The sequence below is a fragment of the Pyxicephalus adspersus genome, chromosome 12 (genome assembly GCF_032062135.1).
Source record: "Pyxicephalus adspersus chromosome 12, UCB_Pads_2.0, whole genome shotgun sequence".
Lineage (NCBI taxonomy): Eukaryota > Metazoa > Chordata > Amphibia > Anura > Pyxicephalidae > Pyxicephalus > Pyxicephalus adspersus.
In genome coordinates this window covers 10,873,424-10,895,812 of record NC_092869.1, presented here as the reverse complement: position 1 = coordinate 10,895,812, position 22,389 = coordinate 10,873,424, and the positions used below count along the sequence as shown (strand labels likewise).

Here is a 22,389-nt window from a genome sequence, read left to right as displayed (position 1 = left end):
GCTTTGCAATAAAACTCAAAAAATCTGCAAAGGCTTTTAAATTGGGTTTTTCCAACTATACTTTAACTTTTGAAATACAGAATTACACATAGGAATACACTATCCGCCCCAAGCAGCTATGGTGATAATGTTCAGGAGCTTTGCAAAAAATTCAAATAATTGAGATATATTTTAGTGTTTTTTATGTACCTGGTATGTACCTGAAAAATACTTTTCACTAGAAAACCTCAAAATGGTTACTAACCTTGGGGTTAAACTTAATTAAAACAAATTACACTTTGTATCATGTAATGCAACTTTCCAGGTTTTTCATATTTGTATGTATAGTATGATAAATAAATATGGATATTATTACAAACATCAACCATTTTTAGTATATAAAGAATCTATGGAGCCTACTTAGTTAACCACTTTCTATTACATTTATTGTGTTCACAGTCACATTAATAAAGGCAGAAATAGAATACACATACCTTTTGTCCAGTGCCCAGGTTAGAACTGCTTGCTGTTGATGGCCTAGGGACCCTTTTGTGCAGGATAGGAAGGCTAGAGACTGTCGGCTTTATAGAACTTTTCCCTTTTGGCTCAGAGCGTGTTTCTCTCATAGAGGGTATTTTTTTGCTGGAGATTTTGCCTGCTCCTTTTGTATTGGCTGCTAAATGATCCTGAAATTTCTGGGAAGATATTCTAGAGGTTGTTTGTGGCCCTGAGGTTGGAACTTTATTCAGAGGATTCTTGATGACAGTAGAATTAGGAAGGCATCTAACTGATGCTCCTGGAACCATAGTTTTTCGAGCAGACAACTTGGAAAGACCACTTACATCTTGAGATAACCGCTCTTTTATTGATATTCCTTTCTTGTCATCTGTGCAAGCTTCGAACATATCCTCAATTTCTTGCTCTGTGTAACCTTCTGTTGGCACCTCAGTTGTAGTGGCAGATCCATTTAGTTCCCCACAATCACTGTCATGAGAGGAAAGAGATAAGTAAGAGTAGAAGTCCCCTCTTTCCAGCTGCCTACGAGAATACTCTAGCACCTTCTCCCGGATCTGTGCTCCAGTACCTTGGTTCTGTCCATCCTGTGGCGATGATCTATGAAGTGCATTAGACGTCATACCCAAAATTTCCTTTACAAAGTCTTGAACAGTGCAATCTGGACTACTAGATGTTTCATGTGCTGAACTATGACAAGAGCATGAAGGCTCCTTTGCTGATTCTATACCTTTAGTGGGTGATTTATCTTGCCTATTTTCTGGCACCAGTGTACTACTGTCTGTCATTTCCACATCTGCCACTGCATCACATGTAACACGTAGGTTGCTCTTCGCATTTGAAGATGGTCCTAGCTCACGGGGCTTGTGATAGGCTAAGGCAGGCATGCATGGAGGATGTAGTTTTTCTGTTTTAGTTATTGATATTGATGGGTATGGCCCTATTTTTTTGCTCTTTCCAGAAAGGTTTGTCTTTATCTCAGTGTCCTTTACAGTTTCTACCTTACTGTGGACATTTCCATTTTCTACATCATCCACCAACAAACCTAAATTCTTTAGACTTTTTTCCTCTCTTGATGTTGTTGGAACCTTGGATAAATCTTTATCATTTCCATTGTTCGCCTTCTGTTTGTGTATAGAGCTATGCAATATCTTTTCAGATTTTGAAGTACCAGCCATATCTTGTAACACTCTATTCATTTTTCTTCTTTCTCTGGGAAGCAGAAATGAAGGTCTTATCCATGCCTGCAACTCTCTTCGGATAAAATCTGATCCTAAAGGTAGTCCTGTACCATCTCCAGCCTCGTCTTCACTTCCCATACTGGAATTTGGCTCTTCGATTTCCTCCTCCTCCTCTTCTTCAGTTAATGTGAGAGTGGAACTTGACAACAAGTCACTGTCATCTTCCTCATCAGTGCAGGCTGAAGTACATGATACGTTAACAATCATGCTTAAGTTAGCTTCCCCTTCTTCCCCTCCTAATGAACGACTTAGATGTTTGCGGAAACTAGCATTGGAGTTCAGTAATCCTAATCTACCTTTCAGTACAATCATATCTTCAGATTTCAATGATAGTTCCTCACTGCTACTTAGTTCAGTCAACTCAGAACCAATGTCCTCATTCCCTGATGACTCTTTGTCTGGTGATAGGTTGATACCAGATACAGATGGTTTTCGGGAACTACATCTTAGGGTAATGTCATCAGATAAACTTCGCTTCATTTTTTGTTCAGAGGGACATTCAATATCCTCCAGCCTCTTAAGCAAGTCTAAGGTACGTTTGCTTAACTCTTCCCCTGGTTCACTCCCTGGGGTAATATCAGCTGAACCTTGCTGACTGAACAGATCTTCATTACTCTTATATGAGGCTGGCCAGCTCTCCAGAGACACACTACGTTTGAGTGCTGGGGATTCTAGAACCTCACCAGGGACTGAGAGTGATTCCAGGGATGAAGAGCTGGATTGAGAGTTTTCTGGACTTAAGACTTCAATCAGGTCCTGAAAATCCACCTTGTCCTCAAGGCTATGGTCTGAAGAGCTAGCAGGAAGCATAGTCCTGTTTACACCAGTCTGATTGGGTGTTCTTTGGAAACATAAATTTGGAACTTTCCTCTGATTTTGTTCCAAACTCATGGCTTTGAGTCTGTTAGGCTGTATTTGGGAAGTATTCTGAAACATAAGTGGCGTTGGAGGCTTTGATTTAGAAAATTGTCCAAGTCCAACCATTTTACTGCCAATCTGACCTACATCATCATTCTGATCTTGGCACCCTTGTGGTCCTTCTCCATCCAGAGATAGACACCCTTCTGAATTAGCAGCAGTTACACCTTCGCCACTTGCAATGCCACTTTCACTTTCAGAGTGACCACTAAAATCTACTTGCATTTTTGTAAGGCGATGAGCTTGTGGAGACTCATTAGCTAAATCTGGCAGAGATAAAAAATTGCAGCCTTGCAGAAGAGAAAGTGGAAGGGGTGCTAGGGAATCCAACTTCTTGTTCTCTTTCAAAGACAAATCTAGATTTGTGTCAAAGCGTTCCATGTTGTGCAAACTATAGACTTGATATACAGGAGTCTGAAAAGGGCTTGGCTGGTGAGGGTCATCTGGAACAACTTGTCTTGAGCAGCATCTTCTAACCATGTCTGCTGAGGGCTGTTGATTATCCTCTGTATCACAAACAGGTTCTGTAGTGATGTCAGTCTCATCCCATTCCAAAGCTTCTTCCCCACCAGAATTGTTCAAATCAGCCCAGTCTGGGTCCACCAGATGATCCATCTCCTATTCCAGCAAAATACATGGTCAATAACCAAGCTCATCTTACAAAACAAGTATATTCAGCTTAGATAAAAAAGAAGTACATACAAAAAAGAACATGTACATATCATGGAGTTAAATAAGCCATATATACTATACACCGCCATATTTATGCGTGATAACAAACACTCCTAATCTTTTTAGTTTTCTCGTCTAATGCACGTATTAAACATGCCATGACATTTTTAGCTGTAAAAAGGTCACATTTTAAAGGTCACATAATCAATATTATTTTAATGTCTCCATTCAAACAATGTCTAGTATAGCTTTTTATTCTTTTATTTCATTTTCCAATCTACACAACTGTATCAGAGTTTACCATTATGTGAGTATTTCAAATTATAACTATACACTGAAGTTCTTCCTCAAGAGGCTTGATTTACTAAGGTTTATGCATGTATATCAATGCCCCAAAGTCCCACACTCACTGGACCACCTTTAGCTTTGATGATAGCACACATTTGTTGTTGCATTGAAAAATACTGTGACATTGCATACGCTTATTTAATTGTGTCCAGAGGTGCATTAGTTTTTGTGAAAATCTTGAGAGAGGATGAGAGAGTGGGACCAATGCATAAATTCTTCTCCAGCATACCCCAAAAGTTTGAAATCCACTGATAGAAAAACCTTGTCATTCAGCATATTTGGGTCAGTCAGTCAGTATATTTAGGTAATCAGTTGGACACGTAAAGTTGCTGAACCTTGACCTAAGCCTAAATCGCTATCTCACCTGGCTTTATTTACCTTATCTGAAAGCATTCTGCCTTTAAATCCCCAATGCTCATTGTTCACAAATTCAGAGAGCTCAGTTCTTGCTTTTTCCTACAAAACTCTAAATATTGCAGATTTACTGACCACTGTTCATAATTTCTAAACAAATTTTGCCTATTAAATTCTTACCTGTTCTTCACCCAGTTCTCTCTGCAGGCGCTTCTGCCATTGTGTGCTCTGCATTACTATGGCCTCCCATCGCCTTTCCAGATTTACGCTTAGGAGCTGTAGGTTGGGAGAATCATGGTGGGGAGACTGGTCCTGGGCATTTAGAAGATGGTGACACAAGCGCAAGACAGAAGCCACTCCACGTCTACGAAGCCTAAGCTCAGAGCAGAGACTCTGCGGTAATAAGATGGACAAATACTTGGATTATGAGGATAGTAACAGAAATAATGCTGTAAAAAACTTATGACATAACATGGGTATGCAGATAATGTACAGTTTGTATGCATTTATAGAATATGGTAATCTGATAACAGCCTAAAAGCATTATATTGTGTTTGTGTCAAAACCCCAACTAGACATAGCAATTACTTGATTAGATATAAAGAAATTTGATTTACAAGGAAGGTTCTTTCATATTCACAGACTTGACATTTAAAGAGTATATAATATGACATGATCTGTACTAATTATTGACCATAAAGAGCAATGACATAGTCATTCATCTCACAGCAATCCATGAACTGTCATCTTATTTGTGATTAGACAATTTTAATGCTAATTTGGGAAAATTGGTCATCACTTGTGTTACACCCATTACACCCGAAGTGATCCTCTATCCCTGTGATCTTTCATAAGTTTATAGCATCAAAATAGTTAAACAAGTATATTTTAATGATATTTTATTATCATTTCACATCCAGGGTGATCTCAAAATTTGTATGTTTATAGAGTATGACTATACATTATATATATATATATATATATATATATGGAAAAAAATAGAAAACTGTTCCTGCAAATGAGAAAAGTGATGCATATGTGCATAATGTAATTAATAATTAATGCTAATAGCTTGTTCAAAGGCAATACCACTGTAATATTGGCCTCTTACTGTTTTTTACAATCTTTTAAAAAATCTTCATATATAAATTTAATCCTAATTATAGGAAAATGTGTCAGGTACGTGTGGCTATGAACAGGTTAAGTGTCAGTGACTAGAAAACTGAGAGGAGCCATCAATATGATTCGTCTCTCACAGACGCAGAGTCTGACAAATAGAGCGATTAAAAGGCCACTGAGAGCCATCTCTCTCTGCCAATTATCACCATGTATCATCCCTGGCCCAACGAGGAAGGCAGAAATATGGCCTTTTAAATGGCACTATTTAAGTGTTCACTGATAATGAAGCACATGGCAGGGCCCTAATCACAGCTCACAGGGGAGAAGGACCCAAATCAGTCTACACATCAGGCTGGTAACTAGCAGAGAGTATGATGGAAAGGCATGGATCCAGAAGCAGCATGGATAACATTTAATGCCATTGTTTCAGTGCCAAGCATGACTCGCAGAAAAAGGGTGCTATGGCACAACAGAAAGTCATTTATTGAGATCTTATCTAACTATACAAAGTGATTTATTGGTGAGTAATATGAACTGATTTATACATCATTTATGTAGAACATGCTATTGGGGTTTAGGAACAGATTACCATATCCTTACACTGGTGTGCTATATTGGTCTACTCATAGATAAATAGATCATTTAACAATATAAACCCAACCTTCCATTAGAAGCCTAGAGGACTAGACTGAATCTTTTTTTATTTTGGATATATTATGAACAGAACCAACTCAATAGAAAACACATTTATCCTTGAAAAATTTAAAGGGAAAAGAGAATGACCAGCAATTGGATGAAAGAATACAGTCACATAAATTATGAACATGCCATTGCAAAGATTCAAGACCCAAACAGAAGGCAGATCATATTGGGGAAACACCATTGAGGTGGCCACTATTGATGTGCCACCTGTGGCAATTTTAGACACTGACATCACCCCTTACAATTCAGGTATAATAGTTCTGCATTGCATCTTACATCCTTCAAAAATAAAAAAAGCATAGGTCATTGCCCCATTTGTAATGTAGAAATTAAATGGATAAGAGGGCACTCTTTGCGTCTGGAGGAAAATGCCACAGAGTGGTCATTTTTAAGCCTCCATTTATGATCAACCTCCTGTGTCTATGGCCAGATAATGGTACAATGTATACTTGTGTACTGATATATTAATATCAGTCTTGGTCTGTGTTAGGCTACATTCACAAGGCCCTGAAAAGAAATGTTTGGTGTGCATAAATGCACATGTATTGGCGCGTTCTTACCAACTGCTTCTCAATCACCAGACTGAAACTTAGCATTTCAGATCAGAAATTTAGCATACTTTTTTGTGTTTGGCAGGAGCAACTTTTTTCTATCCGGTCCTGAATGATGCAAGAAACATTTGGGCCATACCTATCATTGATCTAAATTTCTCACTCTATGTGTTCACACCATGAGAGTAATGGGTGGTAACAAAGGTCTTGCAAACTCTTCTGCGTCCTATATTCACATGAACATACCCTTGAAAAAAAAGGCTACTAAAACTTTTTTTGCTACAGTAAAAAGTACATTTCCCCATTCTGACAACTGCTTTAAACCTCAGGTCAGCTAGGGCTGACCTAAAATACAGCACACAGGGAAAAAACTTTCTTTTACGGGCAAGTAAATCAAAAGAAAATGATTTGCTACAGTGAGTAAATCTGACTGCCTAATTTTAAATCAAATAAATGTAAACTCAGTGGATGTAACTCAATTTAGGTCATAAATTCAATGTTGTCCCTTTGTATTGCTTATACACAGTGGTACTGCTGAACAAGAGTAAAAAATAAAAATCTGTAGCAAGCATTTTGATGCTATAGGCATACGGCTCAATGCATGGAGCTGGCAGGGTGCTCGGCTAATGCGGGGCTCAGTGCCCCCCTGACCTCACCACCAAGGCTTTATTACTAATTATAGTGAGAATATTGATCTCCTATCGTGCCTGTCAACATCACTTACACTGACACTTGGGCTGGTAGGAGGTGGATGGGGAACAACAATCAGCTTCAGAGACAAATAAAAAAGATAGAAGAGAATGCATTCTCCCCAATTATGTTCACAATGGTTGTTTTATCTATGTTAATGAAATGAAAAGATATTGCTGTGTACATTTTTATTTAACTATGCTATACTAAAATAATTTGAAAATATTGAACATTTTGGTAAAGAAATTATATATACTTTTCTTAAGTTCAGCTCACATTAAATCATTAATACAAATGATGTAATTTTCATATGAAAGTATTTAATATGTGGTTAAAGCATATGTTTTAGTTCGTGATTCTGGAAAGACTGTGAAAGGATTATAACCCCATTAGTTTTTTTCTTTTGCTGTGTTATCTCTATGGAGATTCACCCTCTTTGGTGGTCCCAGAGGTTATTATCTCCAGTAAAGTTTCAGTGGGGACTTCTGGAGACAACTGTCTAAAGCGGATATCCCCATACTTCCTCTCTTACATTTTGTAGTGTCTGTGGGACAGGAGTGAAAGGGAATCATCCCAGTGAAAGCAAGAAAAGAATAACCCGTAGGAGTCCCACCTTTCCCCACTCTATCCAATGCTTTTAAAACATTTAGGCTTTACAAATAACTTTAACAAATAATTATGACCTTTTGACTAGCATCTCATGTACAAATCCCATTTTTTACTTTAGTTTGGTCTATAAACACTGTAGTGTTTACTACCTTGTACCGGTATGTATTCCGTCAAACGATAAAGGAATTCTTTGGAAAAAAAAGGTGAAAGAAATTGGTAGTGTAATAGGGCAGATGACTGACACTTCCACTTTGCATAGCAGCAAAACCCAGTACCAGTTGCACCACCAATGTTTTTTTCTCTGTATCTCTCTTATATTGTCCTGGCAAAGACCAAAATTGTGTCTTTAGACATCAAAGACTTCCAACTTGTCTTTTTATACTTACCCACAACATTTTATTTACAACATTTATTATCTAGCAAAATTTTCAAATTAGCAAAATGGCTTGATCATTTTAGAATCTTGGTTTTTAATTTCCATAGCTATGAGTTTTATCTTTACAATAAACCATTTAAAAGATTTTGAACCTTTTAATTTTCTGAATTTGCAAAATGGTTTGATCAACTAAAACAATTGGTTTTACATATTTATTACTTTGATGGTTTAAAGGGACAATGAACTTTTTAAAACCTTTTTGAAGCTTGAAAAATAGCAAGGTTCACTTTTAGATTCTACAAAAATGATACATTTTAGGAAGAAATAACCAAGGCTGTTGGTGTAGTTTGGCTTATGAAGAAAGAATACAGCTAACAACTCAAATAATGAGTTATAAAAAATGAAATGATGGGTTATAAAAAATGAAAATTTATGTTACTCATACATGGACAGGTTTACCATCAGGTAGCAGAAAAATAAAAATAAACATTGAATGGGTGAAAGGGACACATTTCCAGGGCCTGTTCTCCAAGCTTTATCAATGAATGGGCCTGGTTAAATAAAGTGCTTCAAGACTGGTGAAGATAAACTATCATGGGAGAACCTGTGTGATCCAGCAAACCTGGAATGGACCTGGTCCAGAATTGAAAACTTTTGCCAACTAATAACAAATGATTATTAAGAATACCATTCCAGGTTTTCTGGGTCACCTAGGCTCCCTCATGATAGTCTATCTTCACCAGCCTTGGAGAGCTTTAATAAATTAGGCCCAGTATATAAAGCAAGATTTCTGAAACATTATAGTGCTTCTCAGATCCAGCTTCATTTAAATGCTGTTTGATAAGCAGTACCACAAAATTAACATTTTTGACTACCTGGAATTGTTGAAGCTCTCCTTGTAGACGTTCTTCATTTCCTCCATTGTCTTCTTTGTCTACCCTCAGACTAGAGTTATACAAAGCCAGCTCAGTATCCCTCAGCCAAGACTTCAGCTCCTTTACTCGCTGATCAAGTTGCTGCACTAGATTTCCACTCCCGGGAGAAAGCACAGGACGGGGTGTAGAGTATGAGAGAGCTTCAGAAAGAGACTTCTGTGGAGGAGAGCAGCAGAAGAGTGAGACCTAAGCATTAATAAAATGCAAAGAAGCAGGAACCGTTTTATACAGAAAGCAAAATAGTTTTGATGTGGTAGTACTTCATTGTTCAAATGACGCAGCTGTACTAGAACACAATATTCAAGGGCTAACTACCGGTACTGGGGGTATAAGGCTTCAATATGTCATATCTGTCTTTTCATGTTGCAATATAGTCCAATAATGCTAGATGATATTTAGCCAATAAACTAAATGCAATCTAAAACATCTATAAAAAAAAACCTTGTACAAATTGAAGTAAAAGCTTCACCTTTTCCTATGCCATGCCATGACACATTTCTTGGAAATTGTCCTCAGACATTCCTAGAAGTGTCAGTTTCCCAGAAGACAGTCTCTTGGCCACCACAGCTCTCACTGTTTCTGCCCCATGACCTGACATACATATAGGATAAAGTAATGACATAAGGTCAGAGGGATAAAACACTGTGATCTGCCGATGACCTAGGAGATCAATTCTCCAGGAAGTGTCTCCTTTTTTTGGAAGGATGAGAACCCAGAAACAGAGCAGTGTTCATCAGGCACCAGGAAAGGAGATTACATGCCTTCTTTTACAGGTATTTTTTAGTATAGTGGGGGGGGGGGGCGCTACAGTTTTTGTTTTTGAATTAAAAGACCACACAACACGTCCACGCCTTTACTAAAAGTTAGTTTTTATTAAAAAAACAGTAACATCCTAGTAATGAATGTGGTGATGTGTAGGGAATTGGAAACACCTAGCAATTGCTGGACCATTACTAGGCAATTTGCTAAACCTATGTATTAGAATTTAATTTAGACAGAATAGTCCATGACGTTACCAAATGTCTAATGTTTATGCAAATAATGTCCCAAATACTAAAGACTTCAGTGACAGATAACAGAAAAAAAGCAGGGAAAATGTATGTCAAGGTAAAATGTATGAAATGTGTACAATCTGTCTTTCACTGATATTCTGGCAGAATGCTACCTTGGTTCAAATGCTTGTATTTAAGGCTACTTTAACCAAATGAAGCTCACCTTGAGCATCTCCCATTTCTCCTGAATCATCTCTTCCTTGTCTTGGATGTTAATAGGTAGCATGGCACCTTCCTTTCTCAAGGTCGCCAACTGACGCAGTAAAGCATGCATCCGGTCTTCCCTAAGAGACATCTCCACACTGCACCTCTGTAGAATAAATGGACAAAGGTATAAATATATATATAAAAAACAACATAAATGAGTGTTCCAGCAAACAGATATTGTAAAAGGCTATTGCAAATAATTTGCAATTTTATCAATCCATGTCATATTTACACACCCCCAGCCAGGGGGTTCACATTAATGATCCTTGGTTCTGCCCTGGATCGTTTTGGGTCATCTCACAAAATACTATAAAGAACATATTATTGTGATAGATTGATGTCAAGAGGTGGAAAAGTGGGACAACTTACTTTTGCTCCACCAATAGAAAGAATGAAAAAATGTCTGAAAAGAATTTTGCAGGTAGACCAGTTAGTTGTTCTCTTTTACACTTTTATTTGTCTATATGCCTAGAGTTCCACTTTAAGGACATAAAGTCTAAAATGTCTTTTTCTTGACTTTATAAGGACTGATTCAGGAATTTATTGTTTCATGACGATCACATGGAGAGCAGTCAAATATAGCAACGTAGCTTTGTACAGAATGAAAAGCTTATTCCACACATCTTTTATTCCTGTTTGGAGACAACTGCAGAGTTTGGCTGTTTAATGTTGTTTTACACCTCCCTCAGTATTTGTCTGTGTGTTCCTATCCGTCCTTTTGTACAACTGCTGTATTCACTGTTGGCACTGTGTAAATACAAATATGCCAACATGCAACATAAAAGCTGTCCCCCGTGGAGTGGTGCAGTGCCAGAATACGAAGGACATGAAGGAGTAAATCATATCGCCTATAAGCAGAGCTATATACATGTTATGTATTGCACACAAGGGTGAAATAGTCAGGAATTGTTTTAGAGGCATATAAGCTGAAATTCTGATTCAAACATGTCTGTGTACAAAAGTGTACATGGGAATGTTTGGCTGGGGGGGTGGGGATAAATCCCCCATTCTTCCTTTGCCCCGTCCAAAGAAAAAACATCAGCACAATAACCTCAAAAGACGTTGAAAAAGAAGTTCATCGTTGCTATAGAGACTCAATTTTGGAAAGGATAAGGCAAAGTGCGGCAAGGGAGGTGGTGCTGGGGGAGGGATAAGAGATTCTACTAATCCCCCATCCTTAAACTCACACAGTCCTTTAAAAACCTCAAAGGCCATACAGACAACATGGCCCATTAGTCCCTAAAAGAGCCAGTAATGAAGTTTGTTAAGGTATCACCAGTTGCTAAAAGGAATACATTTTTGGGGTTAATTATTTAACCCCTTGTCTATTCAAAGAAAACTTTTCACTATATTGCTTAAAACCTTGCAAGAGTCCTACTTGTAGTGGAAAACTCTAACCAAGATAGAAGAACCAGATAGCCTATCCCTATAAAATAAACACCTGTGTAATCTAGATTTTCCATTCTTCAAAGGGAAATCCAAGTCTCACTTGCCACACATAATCACTGGAGACCAACAAGAGTGTAATGCAAAGAAAAAAAAAATAGTTTTTCTATTGCATGAAGATTAATAAGGTTTTTTATTGTGATGAAGACATTCACATCTTTAGAGGGTTAGTGGTACCTTACTATCTATGTTCTTATATACAGTTATATACGTTATATAAGTTACTTATAATGGCCCCTTATATAACTTATATATAACTTATATAAGTTATATAAGGGGTCATGATAGAAAACAGTTATATAATGGGCCCACGACAGAAGTTCTGGGCAGTACATAGGACTTCTGGAAGGGCCATTTTTAAAATTGTTGCAACTCACTTGATAAAAAGGCTAAATGTATGTTGTATCACCAGGTCTCCTTTGACCCGACCATATATATACTTTGATATTTGTATACTATACTTGGATTTTTAGTTAGCCCCCATTATTATTGTCAGGTAAGGGGTAAATTCACCTGTACAATTATTAAAATGTAACACAGGGATTGTGGTATGAAGAGGGGTTAGTGAAGAAGGCAGAGTATACATTTACATACAAGATAGGGACTGTAGGTTCTTAATTTCTTAAGTTGAATTTGTATGTAAGTTGGAACAGGTACATTATTTTAATAAATGCAATTAGGACAGATGTTTGTCTCAACATATTAGGCTTAACACATTAGGCAGCATGGTGTCAATTACTGTATGAAATCCCCAATGTAAGTTAATCACAAAGAATGCAAAAAAAAATTTGGAGCCTAGACATTCATTAACTTCTGGAGCAAGCTGTACTTTGACATGCAAAAAGAAACAACTGCAGAGTTTGTCTTGGTCAATAAAGAGTTACAAGAGGCTGCAGAAAGAGCTCAACCCCCTAAGATCACCAATAACCTCAGCTGTTTTTAGCAAAAGATTTCTTCTGCAAGTGATGCAAACTGCCCTCTCCCCCCATCCAGCCTCCATTCTGCACAGGTTTGTTCGTATCTAGGAGGTGTCTGTATGTCGGATGTCTTTAACCAGGGGACTATCTGTAACCAGAAATGTTGCCATTCATATATACTATCATAGTTTTACTCATTGTCTCTTTCTATATTGACCCTATATAACTTTTTCCTTTACAAAATACCATATATTCAATATCATATGAAAAGGCCACCAACTTAAAGGTACTGTATGTATTTGTTGTCTAGGTATTTAGGTGTCTGATTTAACCCAGCGTATGGCCTCTTCAGGATGTAGAAGAAAATAGCTGATTTATTAAAGTCCACCAGGCCTGGTTAAGATAGACTGTTATGGGAGAACCTAGGTAATCCAGCAAACTTGAAATAGATTTCCTAAAAAATCACTTGCCATTAGTTGCCAAATGTTTTTAATCCATCCCAAGCTTGATGGATCACACAGGTTCTCCATGACAATCTATCTTCACCAGTCTTGTATATCTTTAATAAATCAGGTCTAATGCATTTAGGTCTGAGCATGGCATCTCTTAGCACTGTCATGTAATATTGCAATTTTAGTTGCATTGAAGAATCTTTCCACGATTAATGACTTATGTTGCCTTGAACAGGCCAGTACAATCAATCATGAATTGTAGCAATGGTTAGAAGATTTTTATTTTTTTTTCTGCACTTTTAATTTTGTGATATTAATCTTGAAGCAATTACTGCACAATTACCTCCAGCTTTGCTCAATCAGATGTTGGTCTTATAATCACACTATGAAAGGGTAGGGCAAAGTTAACCTGTGTTCATTTTATTTTTATCCAATCATGTAAGGATGAAGCTCTCTTTTGCAAATTCCATCTTTTCAAGTTTGGTTTTCTATGCCTAAATCTGCCTTCAAGGTATTTCCAAAGTAATCAATGGTTTGCAGTTGTACACTACCCACTGCTTAACTGCTATGGCTGCATGACAGCACAAATTACTTTTTTTCTTTTACATTTCTATGGAGTGAGAAAGAGTAGAGATGGGTGGTGCAGGATAGAACCAGCCTGTTTGGTTGTTCAACCCCCCTGTGATTGATTAGCAATGAGGCAAATGTTTTTCATAGGAATGCGGCTTAATCCAAAAAACATAGGATGACCAAAACCCATATGAAGACCAATATTTTTTACAGGAGATATGGAATAATTTAGTTTTTCATCTGACTGGACAATCCATATATATATAATTATAATTCTCCACTGGCCTTGATGAATTTGTAATTAACTAATTGCAATCTCATTGCAACATGGCACATTGCACATTCTATTGTTGCTGCTCAGCTATTAATCATTACACTGTACAATTTATGCTAGCAATTATCAGACAGCTAATAGGATACTACACAGGGTAATGTATAAACCCAAAACATACAATGACAAAAGATCAGGCCTATATTAATATATATCACAAATGCCACAGGCACAACTAGATGATGGCAATCTTTTACAAAAGCTCCATCCCTTATTACACGTGAATATTTTTGTTATACCCACTGCTACATTGTGCTATTGGAGACAGCATGCAGCATATTTTATATGTAAAAACTACATTTCAACTATCCAGCTCATCAAATAAAATAACTGAAAGGTGTTTTTTAATGTTTTCTGAAAAAGACTTACAACCCCTGCAATCCCATGCATCCCCCTGCTTGACCCATTAGGGTCTGTTCCTTAGGAAATTAGCACATGGCTATTGTGCACATAATGGTAAAAAAAATCCCTGCATGAAATTACATTAAAACATTATTTTAATGTAGGCCACCCATTTTAGTATATTAGTGGCACTTCCCTGTAGTTTATTTTTACCATTTGATGTGGCATCTCTACCATCCTATGTTCATAAAGCAAGTCAGTGTAGGAAAACAATCATTGTCTGAACAAATCTTAAAAAAAACTAAATTCTTCTCAGCTTTATGCCTCCGACAAATTGCCTGAAAACACTCCACACCATTTCTGTGGGTTGTGGAAGGTATCTTTATGGAATTATTCGCACTACCCTGAGCATCATTCTCACTTTCTGGATAGCCCAGGAAACAGGTGCTGAAGCTGACTGATAAAGAAATATCCTGGTAGTAATGTCGCTATTTACACTTCCACACAGTACAATATGATAAAAAATATGGGCTATCAAATGAAAATATCCTGAATATTTTTTACAGGTTTATTCATATCAATCCACAAAGTAAAAGACTTAAAACTTGACTCCAGGCAGAAAAAAATAATACAAGTTTGTGCAGCTTTGTAATCATTAAAGTGTACAAAAAAAATTGAAAATGTGCAAACAGACAGGAATTTTATGTTTATGTTTACTTTGTTTTGTAAAATGAATGATCTTTTGATTATTAGTAGGAGGTACGTCATCCTGGCATGACAAATCAACATGGGCGAAGATCCCCAACTCAAAAGTCCAGACCAATACCAGCACCAGCATGGATGTCACATTGGTGGAAGGGAGTTAAGTATGGTTCGGCTGTAATTTATCATTAATATATTCTTTTAAATTCAAGCAGGGAATTAGACTTGGTAATAAGAGCGTGCAATTCCGGTACTTTGATCTCAGACTGATTAAGTAAGGAGAAGCACAAGGTACCAATAGGCTGTGTGAGATTACTCACATTCCAACCAGTAACATGCTGAGTGCAGAATGACAGAGAGATGAACTCATCAGTTGTCTGCTTCTCCTTTCACTGTCCAGGTAGTGACTGGGGAGGGTGATGGATTTAGACAGAATAGGTCCCTAGCTAACAAGCAGCATAGCAGTCATAAAACTTTTTGAGATATTTATAATTTATATATATTATATATATATATTTTTTTTTTTTTTTTTTTTTTAAGATCATTACCTTAAATGGCTCATTTTCCTGCATTTTCAGAGGCCCCATGCAGTATGCAATAACCTCATATTGACTTAGTTTAGTTTAGTTTTAGGTACTAGTTTTCAAAAACTGATATTGTGAAACCAAACAAAGGGTCAGAATGTAATATCTAAATTATTAAAGATCAAGGAGGGCCTCATTAAAACATAGTGGTAGAGAGATGAAATAGATACACGATAGAGAGATATAATAGATACACAATAAGAAACAGTATATATCAGGGATATGATCACCTTTTATAAATCTTTAGATGGTGCACACTGTAACAAAATGGAAAGTTGACTAAGTCAATATTAAAGACAAGGGGCACCCTTTGCACCTGGAAAGAAAGGTTTAACGTCTAGACAGACACAGAAAATGTTTGTATGTGTGTGTGTGTATATGAAATATCACTATTGATTGCTGAATCAAGGAGATGCTAATTACCTGTTTTTGCAGATTGGACCATACTTTAAAAAACTTTTGTTTTCTCTGATGAAGCAAAGTTTATTTTTATGCATTTATTTTTGTATTCTGGTTGATCTTTGATGTGCTTCTAACTTGAATATATATTTTTCTTCTCCTTTGGTTTTAACATTGTGTATACCTTCATATATTTTTTTATGTAACAATATCTTAGTTTTTCTTATTACATTGTCTACCATGACATTATAATAGAGGATTTGAAAACTGACCTCTGACCAATAAAAAAGAGAAAAGGAGAATTTTCCTCCCTGAATGTCTTTCAATTCAGAGTCCTTCCTTACAATGGCAGGAGGGTTGAAGAAGAGAAAAGTTACATAAAGCTGAGGGTATGGCAGAGGGAGAGGGTGGGAGAACCAGGCAGAGAGAAGGGGGAGACCAATGCCAGTAGGAGAGCCTGGTGAAGGAATTAAGACATTCATTATGAGTTATTTTTCATGGGGTGGCTGTAGGGTTAGAGCTGAGAAAAGCAACTGAGACCCCTCACCCTGTGCTTCATTGTAATCCTTTTGGAAAAGGAAACTAAGCACTTAACCTCTTCTATGCCTGAGGAGTCAATGACAGAAAGTACTGGTGAAGCTTGTGAAGAATTGAATTATAAAAGGTTTGCAACGTGCATTTAGTACCCATGCATCATGTTGTGTTAGAACACTTAAATGACAATGTTAATTTCTAAAAATATAGCAAATTCATTTTTTAAATTGTCATTATACGTATTTATTCTGTTAATGATGTTATATCCAATTGCAAAACAGTTTTAGGGATGAAATTCCAACATCAGTAAAAGAACTAAAGCTACGTACACACTTCCAATTATTATTGTCGGAAAACGAACGACGAACGTTCCTGCACGATATATACGAACGATCGTATAGCACCGATCCTGCACATAGAGGTAACGACACGATCGTTCGTAGATATTGTACACACAATAGATACGATCGTTTAAGCGATAGAGGAACTATGTGCACGACAGGAAAGTGAACGGACGTTCGTTCATCACGCATGCTCTGAACATGGACGATCAACGAACGACCGTACACACGAACGATGTTCAACGATCGTCGCCCAATCCGATCCGCCGGTCCGGTCGTTCGTTTCCAACAATTTTCCTCGTTCGTCGGCGTCGTTGGTTACTTTTTTACGAACGATTTTTTGCCCAATCGATCGTTCGTCGTTCGATTGGAACGATAAAAATTGGAAGTGTGTACGCACCTTAAGACCTTGTGGAAAATGAGATAAAATGTTACATGAGTGAAAATAGGATTAACTATCATTAATCACAACAATGTGTTATATAACCATAACTAAAAATAACAATACAAATGCCTGCTTTTATAATTGTTATGTTACTTAACAGCATATAGAAAATTCTGTGGAATGTCTAAGTCTAAAAGCTTGCAATCAAAGCCTCTTTTTCCTTTTCACAGAGATTGCTTTCTTCAGAATAGCAGAGTCAAACATATTCATTGCATGATAGGCTGCTGTGTCTCCCTGGCTCATAATGGTTGCTGATGATGGCGTTTGCAGTGCTCCCTCCGTGGTGGGTTCCCTTAAAGCCCATGTCTAATTCTATTCAACAGGCAACAAAGGGCCTTTATGTCTGCATCTCCGCACCACAGCTCATCTGCGTATACACACACAGTCACACTCTGCAAAGGAATCTGCACAGGATAATGCCAGCACAGGCAGGCTGATTAAATTAAAAGGGGACACAATCCTGACTCCAGAATCTGTCTTTTCTTTTCGGTCTTACCTACACATTCCCCAGCCCTGATAAGCTATTGTTCTCTCTGTTTCGACTGACCACCACTTTCTACAGTTCCACATTCCTAAGTTGCCCACCAAAACCTTCTTAGATTGGCCACATATTAAAAGTCTAATAGCACATGAGAGATCTGATTTTCCTTTCATTGATCACTGTGACATTGAACCCTTAACAATCTTCTTTACTAATGCAATGCATGAAGCAGGAGGAATAATTCTTGAATTGGTCACAGAAATTTTCAAGCATTTTTATGGTTGCCTGCAAATGACGCTGCAGGGTTTTGCCGCATATGAACAATTGTTTTTACTTGTTTGTTTTCCTCTACACTGCCCATCACTAAAGAACACGGGACAAATCTTAGGTATTGATATATGCTTGTATTATTAATAGATACTGCAGTTTTGGCTATATAATATCTTTCCAGAGAAATTTTATGTAAGAAAAAATGTAATAATTTGAAAGAGAAAATGGGCATTTGCTCTAGGCTAACCATGAAATGACAAGGCAGTAAAGAAATCATAACTGTACAATGTCTAAGAGAATCTGATATCATATTAAAATTAAAACCCTAAAACCGTCCTGATTCTTTATTAAGTAGCTTCTTAAATTAAATAGAATTTTGGAAATACATGAATCTCTGTAAAAGGTTATATTTTACACCAGCCTTTCTCAATCTTTTAACATAGGGGAACCCGTGAAATAATTTCCAGGTCATCAGGGAACCCCTGTGATAATGATTATATCCACAGCTTACAGTATATTAGTGTGGTGGTCAGAAGGAATGGAAAGAATGCTTCTTACATTTCTGGCCAGTAGGAAGAATGTCACCCTGTCAGATAGCCAAAAAGATCATTGGTATTAGGTAAACTCATCTGGGAAGCACAAATTGCTCATTACTCAAGGGACCCCTAGCAACCCCTGGAAAAACTCTAGGGTTCCACAGACCCCTGGGTGTGAAACACTGATCTATACTGTGTGTATGTGTTGTGTTGTCTAATAAACTTAATAGATTGGCCACTAGAGGTAACACTGATTTACTTAATTCACCTTGTTAGGTAACCGTCTGCATTCCTTATCACAGGTCCTAATTCACATAGCTTAGTGAATGTGGTAGAAATTATTTTTGCAGAGAATAACCAATTATGTGAGAGGGATTTAGAGAAAAACAGAATTTTCCTTGCGCATGATTGGGTAGTTAAAGTTATCAGTGCTTCCTTTCATTTACTAAGTTAAATGAGCTATTCATTGCATAGGGATAATGAAATTTGCCAAGTGGACAGCCTATATTCCATTAGTAAATCAATTTCAAAAGCTTAGTGCAAGTACTAGCTGCTTTCAGGAAATGCATTGTTTCAATGAGTTGTTTTGATATTGTAAATTTAAGACAGTCGGTTCCCCTAAAATACAAAGAGTTTATGTGTGTAACCCTTAAATGTATAATATAAAACCACACATTAGTATTGTTAAGTTGATCTCTTTAACATGCCTGGCTAAAGAATATTTGATAAGGCTCTATGTTTCCTTGTATGTAAGTGAGAGTTAAAAAAAGAACATCATCCTTGGCTCACTCAAATAGGACTATTACAGCCCAGAAATGCTACCTTTACCCAGCTTCTATCTTTGCTGATTATAATGCTTTGACGCTTCAGAGAAAGTGGAAAAATCAATATGTTTCTGGATTAGTCCTTGAAGTGGAACTAACCCCAAAACAATGGAAATCCTTCTTAGAAAAACCCAGTGTTACAACTGTACATGTTTATTTTATGTCAGTTTAGCTTTTGCTGCTTGTGGACAATCATAATGCTTTCTCTTTTATATATACAGTATATAATATAATATAATATAATATAATATAAAGCTCCTCAGTTTGCTACTTCTTCTTTTACTGGCAAGTCACAGACTTAAAGAAGGCTATGTTCAGAGTTTAGGTGAGGCTGTGTGCGGTTACTACTTCCTCATGCCACTGAACTACTTCCTTGGGTGAGATGCTACATTGTAGTCTTACCTCTGGCAGTCCAAGACAGATTTAAATGGGAATAGCAAGTGGTTCAGCACTGCTCATCGCTGCCTTAAAATGTGCAAGCGCTGGTTCTTTAAGAACAGCTGAGCAACTGGCAATGTGTCAGCTGCCAGGGGCCACATGCAAATGCTTGTATTTTGTAAGGACATTGTAAGGTTTCTGTGTATTTAGCCATGTGCCTGGAATTCAGCTTTAACAAGAATTCACTAAAGCTGATTTATGGATATTTGCAATATTGTTGTTTCAATAGGTGATTCAATAATATTATTTAAAGAATGATGATAAATTAGTTAAGTTTAGCATGGATGCTTACACACTATATTTATATTCTGATCTGCATGTTTGTTGGTGATCAGGGACACGTGATGTACTGGAGCCAGAGAGTCAGGCAATGGTAGCCTGAATGTATCTCTTACTACATGTTTTCTTTAGTTCTGACATTTAAATTCTGGATATTGTATTTAACTCACAAAATTTGTAGAAATATTGTATCCAGCATAGCTGTTTTTGACTTGCTCTCCTCCAATCCCTGAGAAGAGAACGCTCAATTGAGCTTTACTTAGATGCACATCACGGCCTGGCCTTTCTAAATGTGCGGCCATGGTATGGGCAACAAAGTGCAGTGTAATGGAGAACAGATAGCAATATGTCCGATGTGTTTATGGCTTTCCTTCTAGCTGTTGTGCCTAAAAATTGTAGGACAAGGAATTCTCTTGGACCTTTGTGCTTCAGCTCTGAAAGTTCCACATCCCAGAGGACATAGGCCTTCCTCACATAACTCTCATTTGTCATTCTGTAAGATGGTATATAACCCTTAATTTTACAGAATTTGCATTCTGCTTTAAGTGGTGGGATTGTGGAATGTTTGTTTGAATATGTCAACAAAGTACTTCAGTGGGTGCATTTTAATTTCCTCTACTGTAGATGGAGAAAATAATATAGTAATATACAGAACTTGTCATGCAAATAGGGCCCTAAATCTTTCTATATTTAAAAAATATTAACATTTTTTTCTGCACGTTGCCTGCATTGTTTAGTTCTGCACTGTCCTAAATTTCTTATAATTATATACTGGTGAATAATCTACATCTCGTTCTTCACATCCAATTACTGTCTTCACAATCATTTAACGTTTCTCCATCTTTTACTTTGTCACTTACAAGCTGTTGCATTTAGTATACGTCGTCCTTCCTGCACCTTTGTTTTCATCGCCCAAATACCCTCGTCTATCCTCATGTCTCACTGTGTTTGGTGCAGCTCATCAGGAAGGGAAGAGGTGTTAAGCCATCCTTTAAAACTCTGAGCTGCTTAAGTCGGTTCCGGGCATATTGTTTGCTAATAAACTCATTAGCAGCCGAGCACATTATCCTCATTAATTAGGCAAGACAAGGAAGCTGGGTGCTCCATTCTATCATAGCTAGGGAAAGATTCACTCTGTTGCTTCTACAGCAGAAGGAGCCAAATCTTCAGAAGATTAACCCTGTCCCGCCATATTATTCCAAAACCTTGAATTCAATACTTCATATGAGAGTGCAGGCTGCCAGCAATTGCCAGCATATAAACACCATCAAGGTCTGAAGCACCTTACTGTACTTGAGGTTAAACTCAAATTAGTCATGGCGTATAAAATGTGAAACTCCAGCCACAAATTATTTCAGGGTTCTGGTGTTGTGTTTCACATATATATTCTTCTACACTATTAGAAATGAAGGAATACTTAGTGTGAACAAATGAACACCCAAAACTCCCCAAAAGTGTGGTATCAGCTCATCAGATGGGATGTTAACCAAAGCATTCTTTGTTACCGCTCCTTACACCCAGTCGATGGGATAATGAGGAAGCAGCAAACCACAGATGGGGCCATGTTTGTAACTGCACTTCTGTAAGCAAGTTTGCTGCTGTGCAGTCGTGGATGTGGCTACCAGTGGCTCCCTGTGCAGAACATAGCTTGGGCCCCCACTGGCCGATCTGTCTTGGCTGAGGGGGGTTCAGGTCCTCGTGCAGTGGCACACTGCACACTTTGCACCTCCCTATGTCCATCCCTTGTGCTGCGCAATGCAATAGAGCCCTGACTGGCTTTCTCACATGCTGGTATGCAACATATTATGGTAAACTTCTATAAAGATTTCAGGCACTTAAACCATTTTAAATAATAGTTTTATAGTTGTCTTAAAACCACAAAATAAAATAAAAAACTTTGCTACTTGTAAATATTACCCGAGGTGGAAATATTTTAGTTATTGCAAAGGGTCTATTTATAATGTTTCCATTGGAAAATCAATGAATCTTAAATAAAAGTCAATTTAAGAAATAAGTCCACTCTGAAAATGTGTAATTTTTGATTAAAAGTTGGGTAAATCTTTGATATATATCAAACTTGAGGGTCTATTCAGAGTGATTTCACCAAAATTTCACCACATTTTAAAATGGATTTCTACACTGGCCTTAGAATTAAATGGCCTATTCAATTTACTAATGAATCTCATAAGCACTGTGGTAGTAATCTTGGCTGTTGTTACAATATACAGGGAG

The 22,389-nt window shown here is 37.3% G+C and overlaps 1 protein-coding gene across 1 annotated transcript in view; it reads right to left on the bottom strand.

Moving 5' to 3' along the window:
- Nucleotides 1-22,389, bottom strand: part of AKAP6 (A-kinase anchoring protein 6) — a 122,624-nt gene that overhangs the window by 6,207 nt on the left and 94,028 nt on the right. Inside the window, exons 10-13 of the mRNA XM_072427729.1 lie at nucleotides 10,223-10,369; nucleotides 8,948-9,163; nucleotides 4,206-4,418; nucleotides 474-3,269 (exon numbers count right to left, since the gene is read on the bottom strand). Of these exons, the coding sequence (XP_072283830.1) occupies nucleotides 474-3,269; nucleotides 4,206-4,418; nucleotides 8,948-9,163; nucleotides 10,223-10,369 (3,372 nt within the window). The remainder of the gene's footprint in view (nucleotides 1-473; nucleotides 3,270-4,205; nucleotides 4,419-8,947; nucleotides 9,164-10,222; nucleotides 10,370-22,389) is intronic.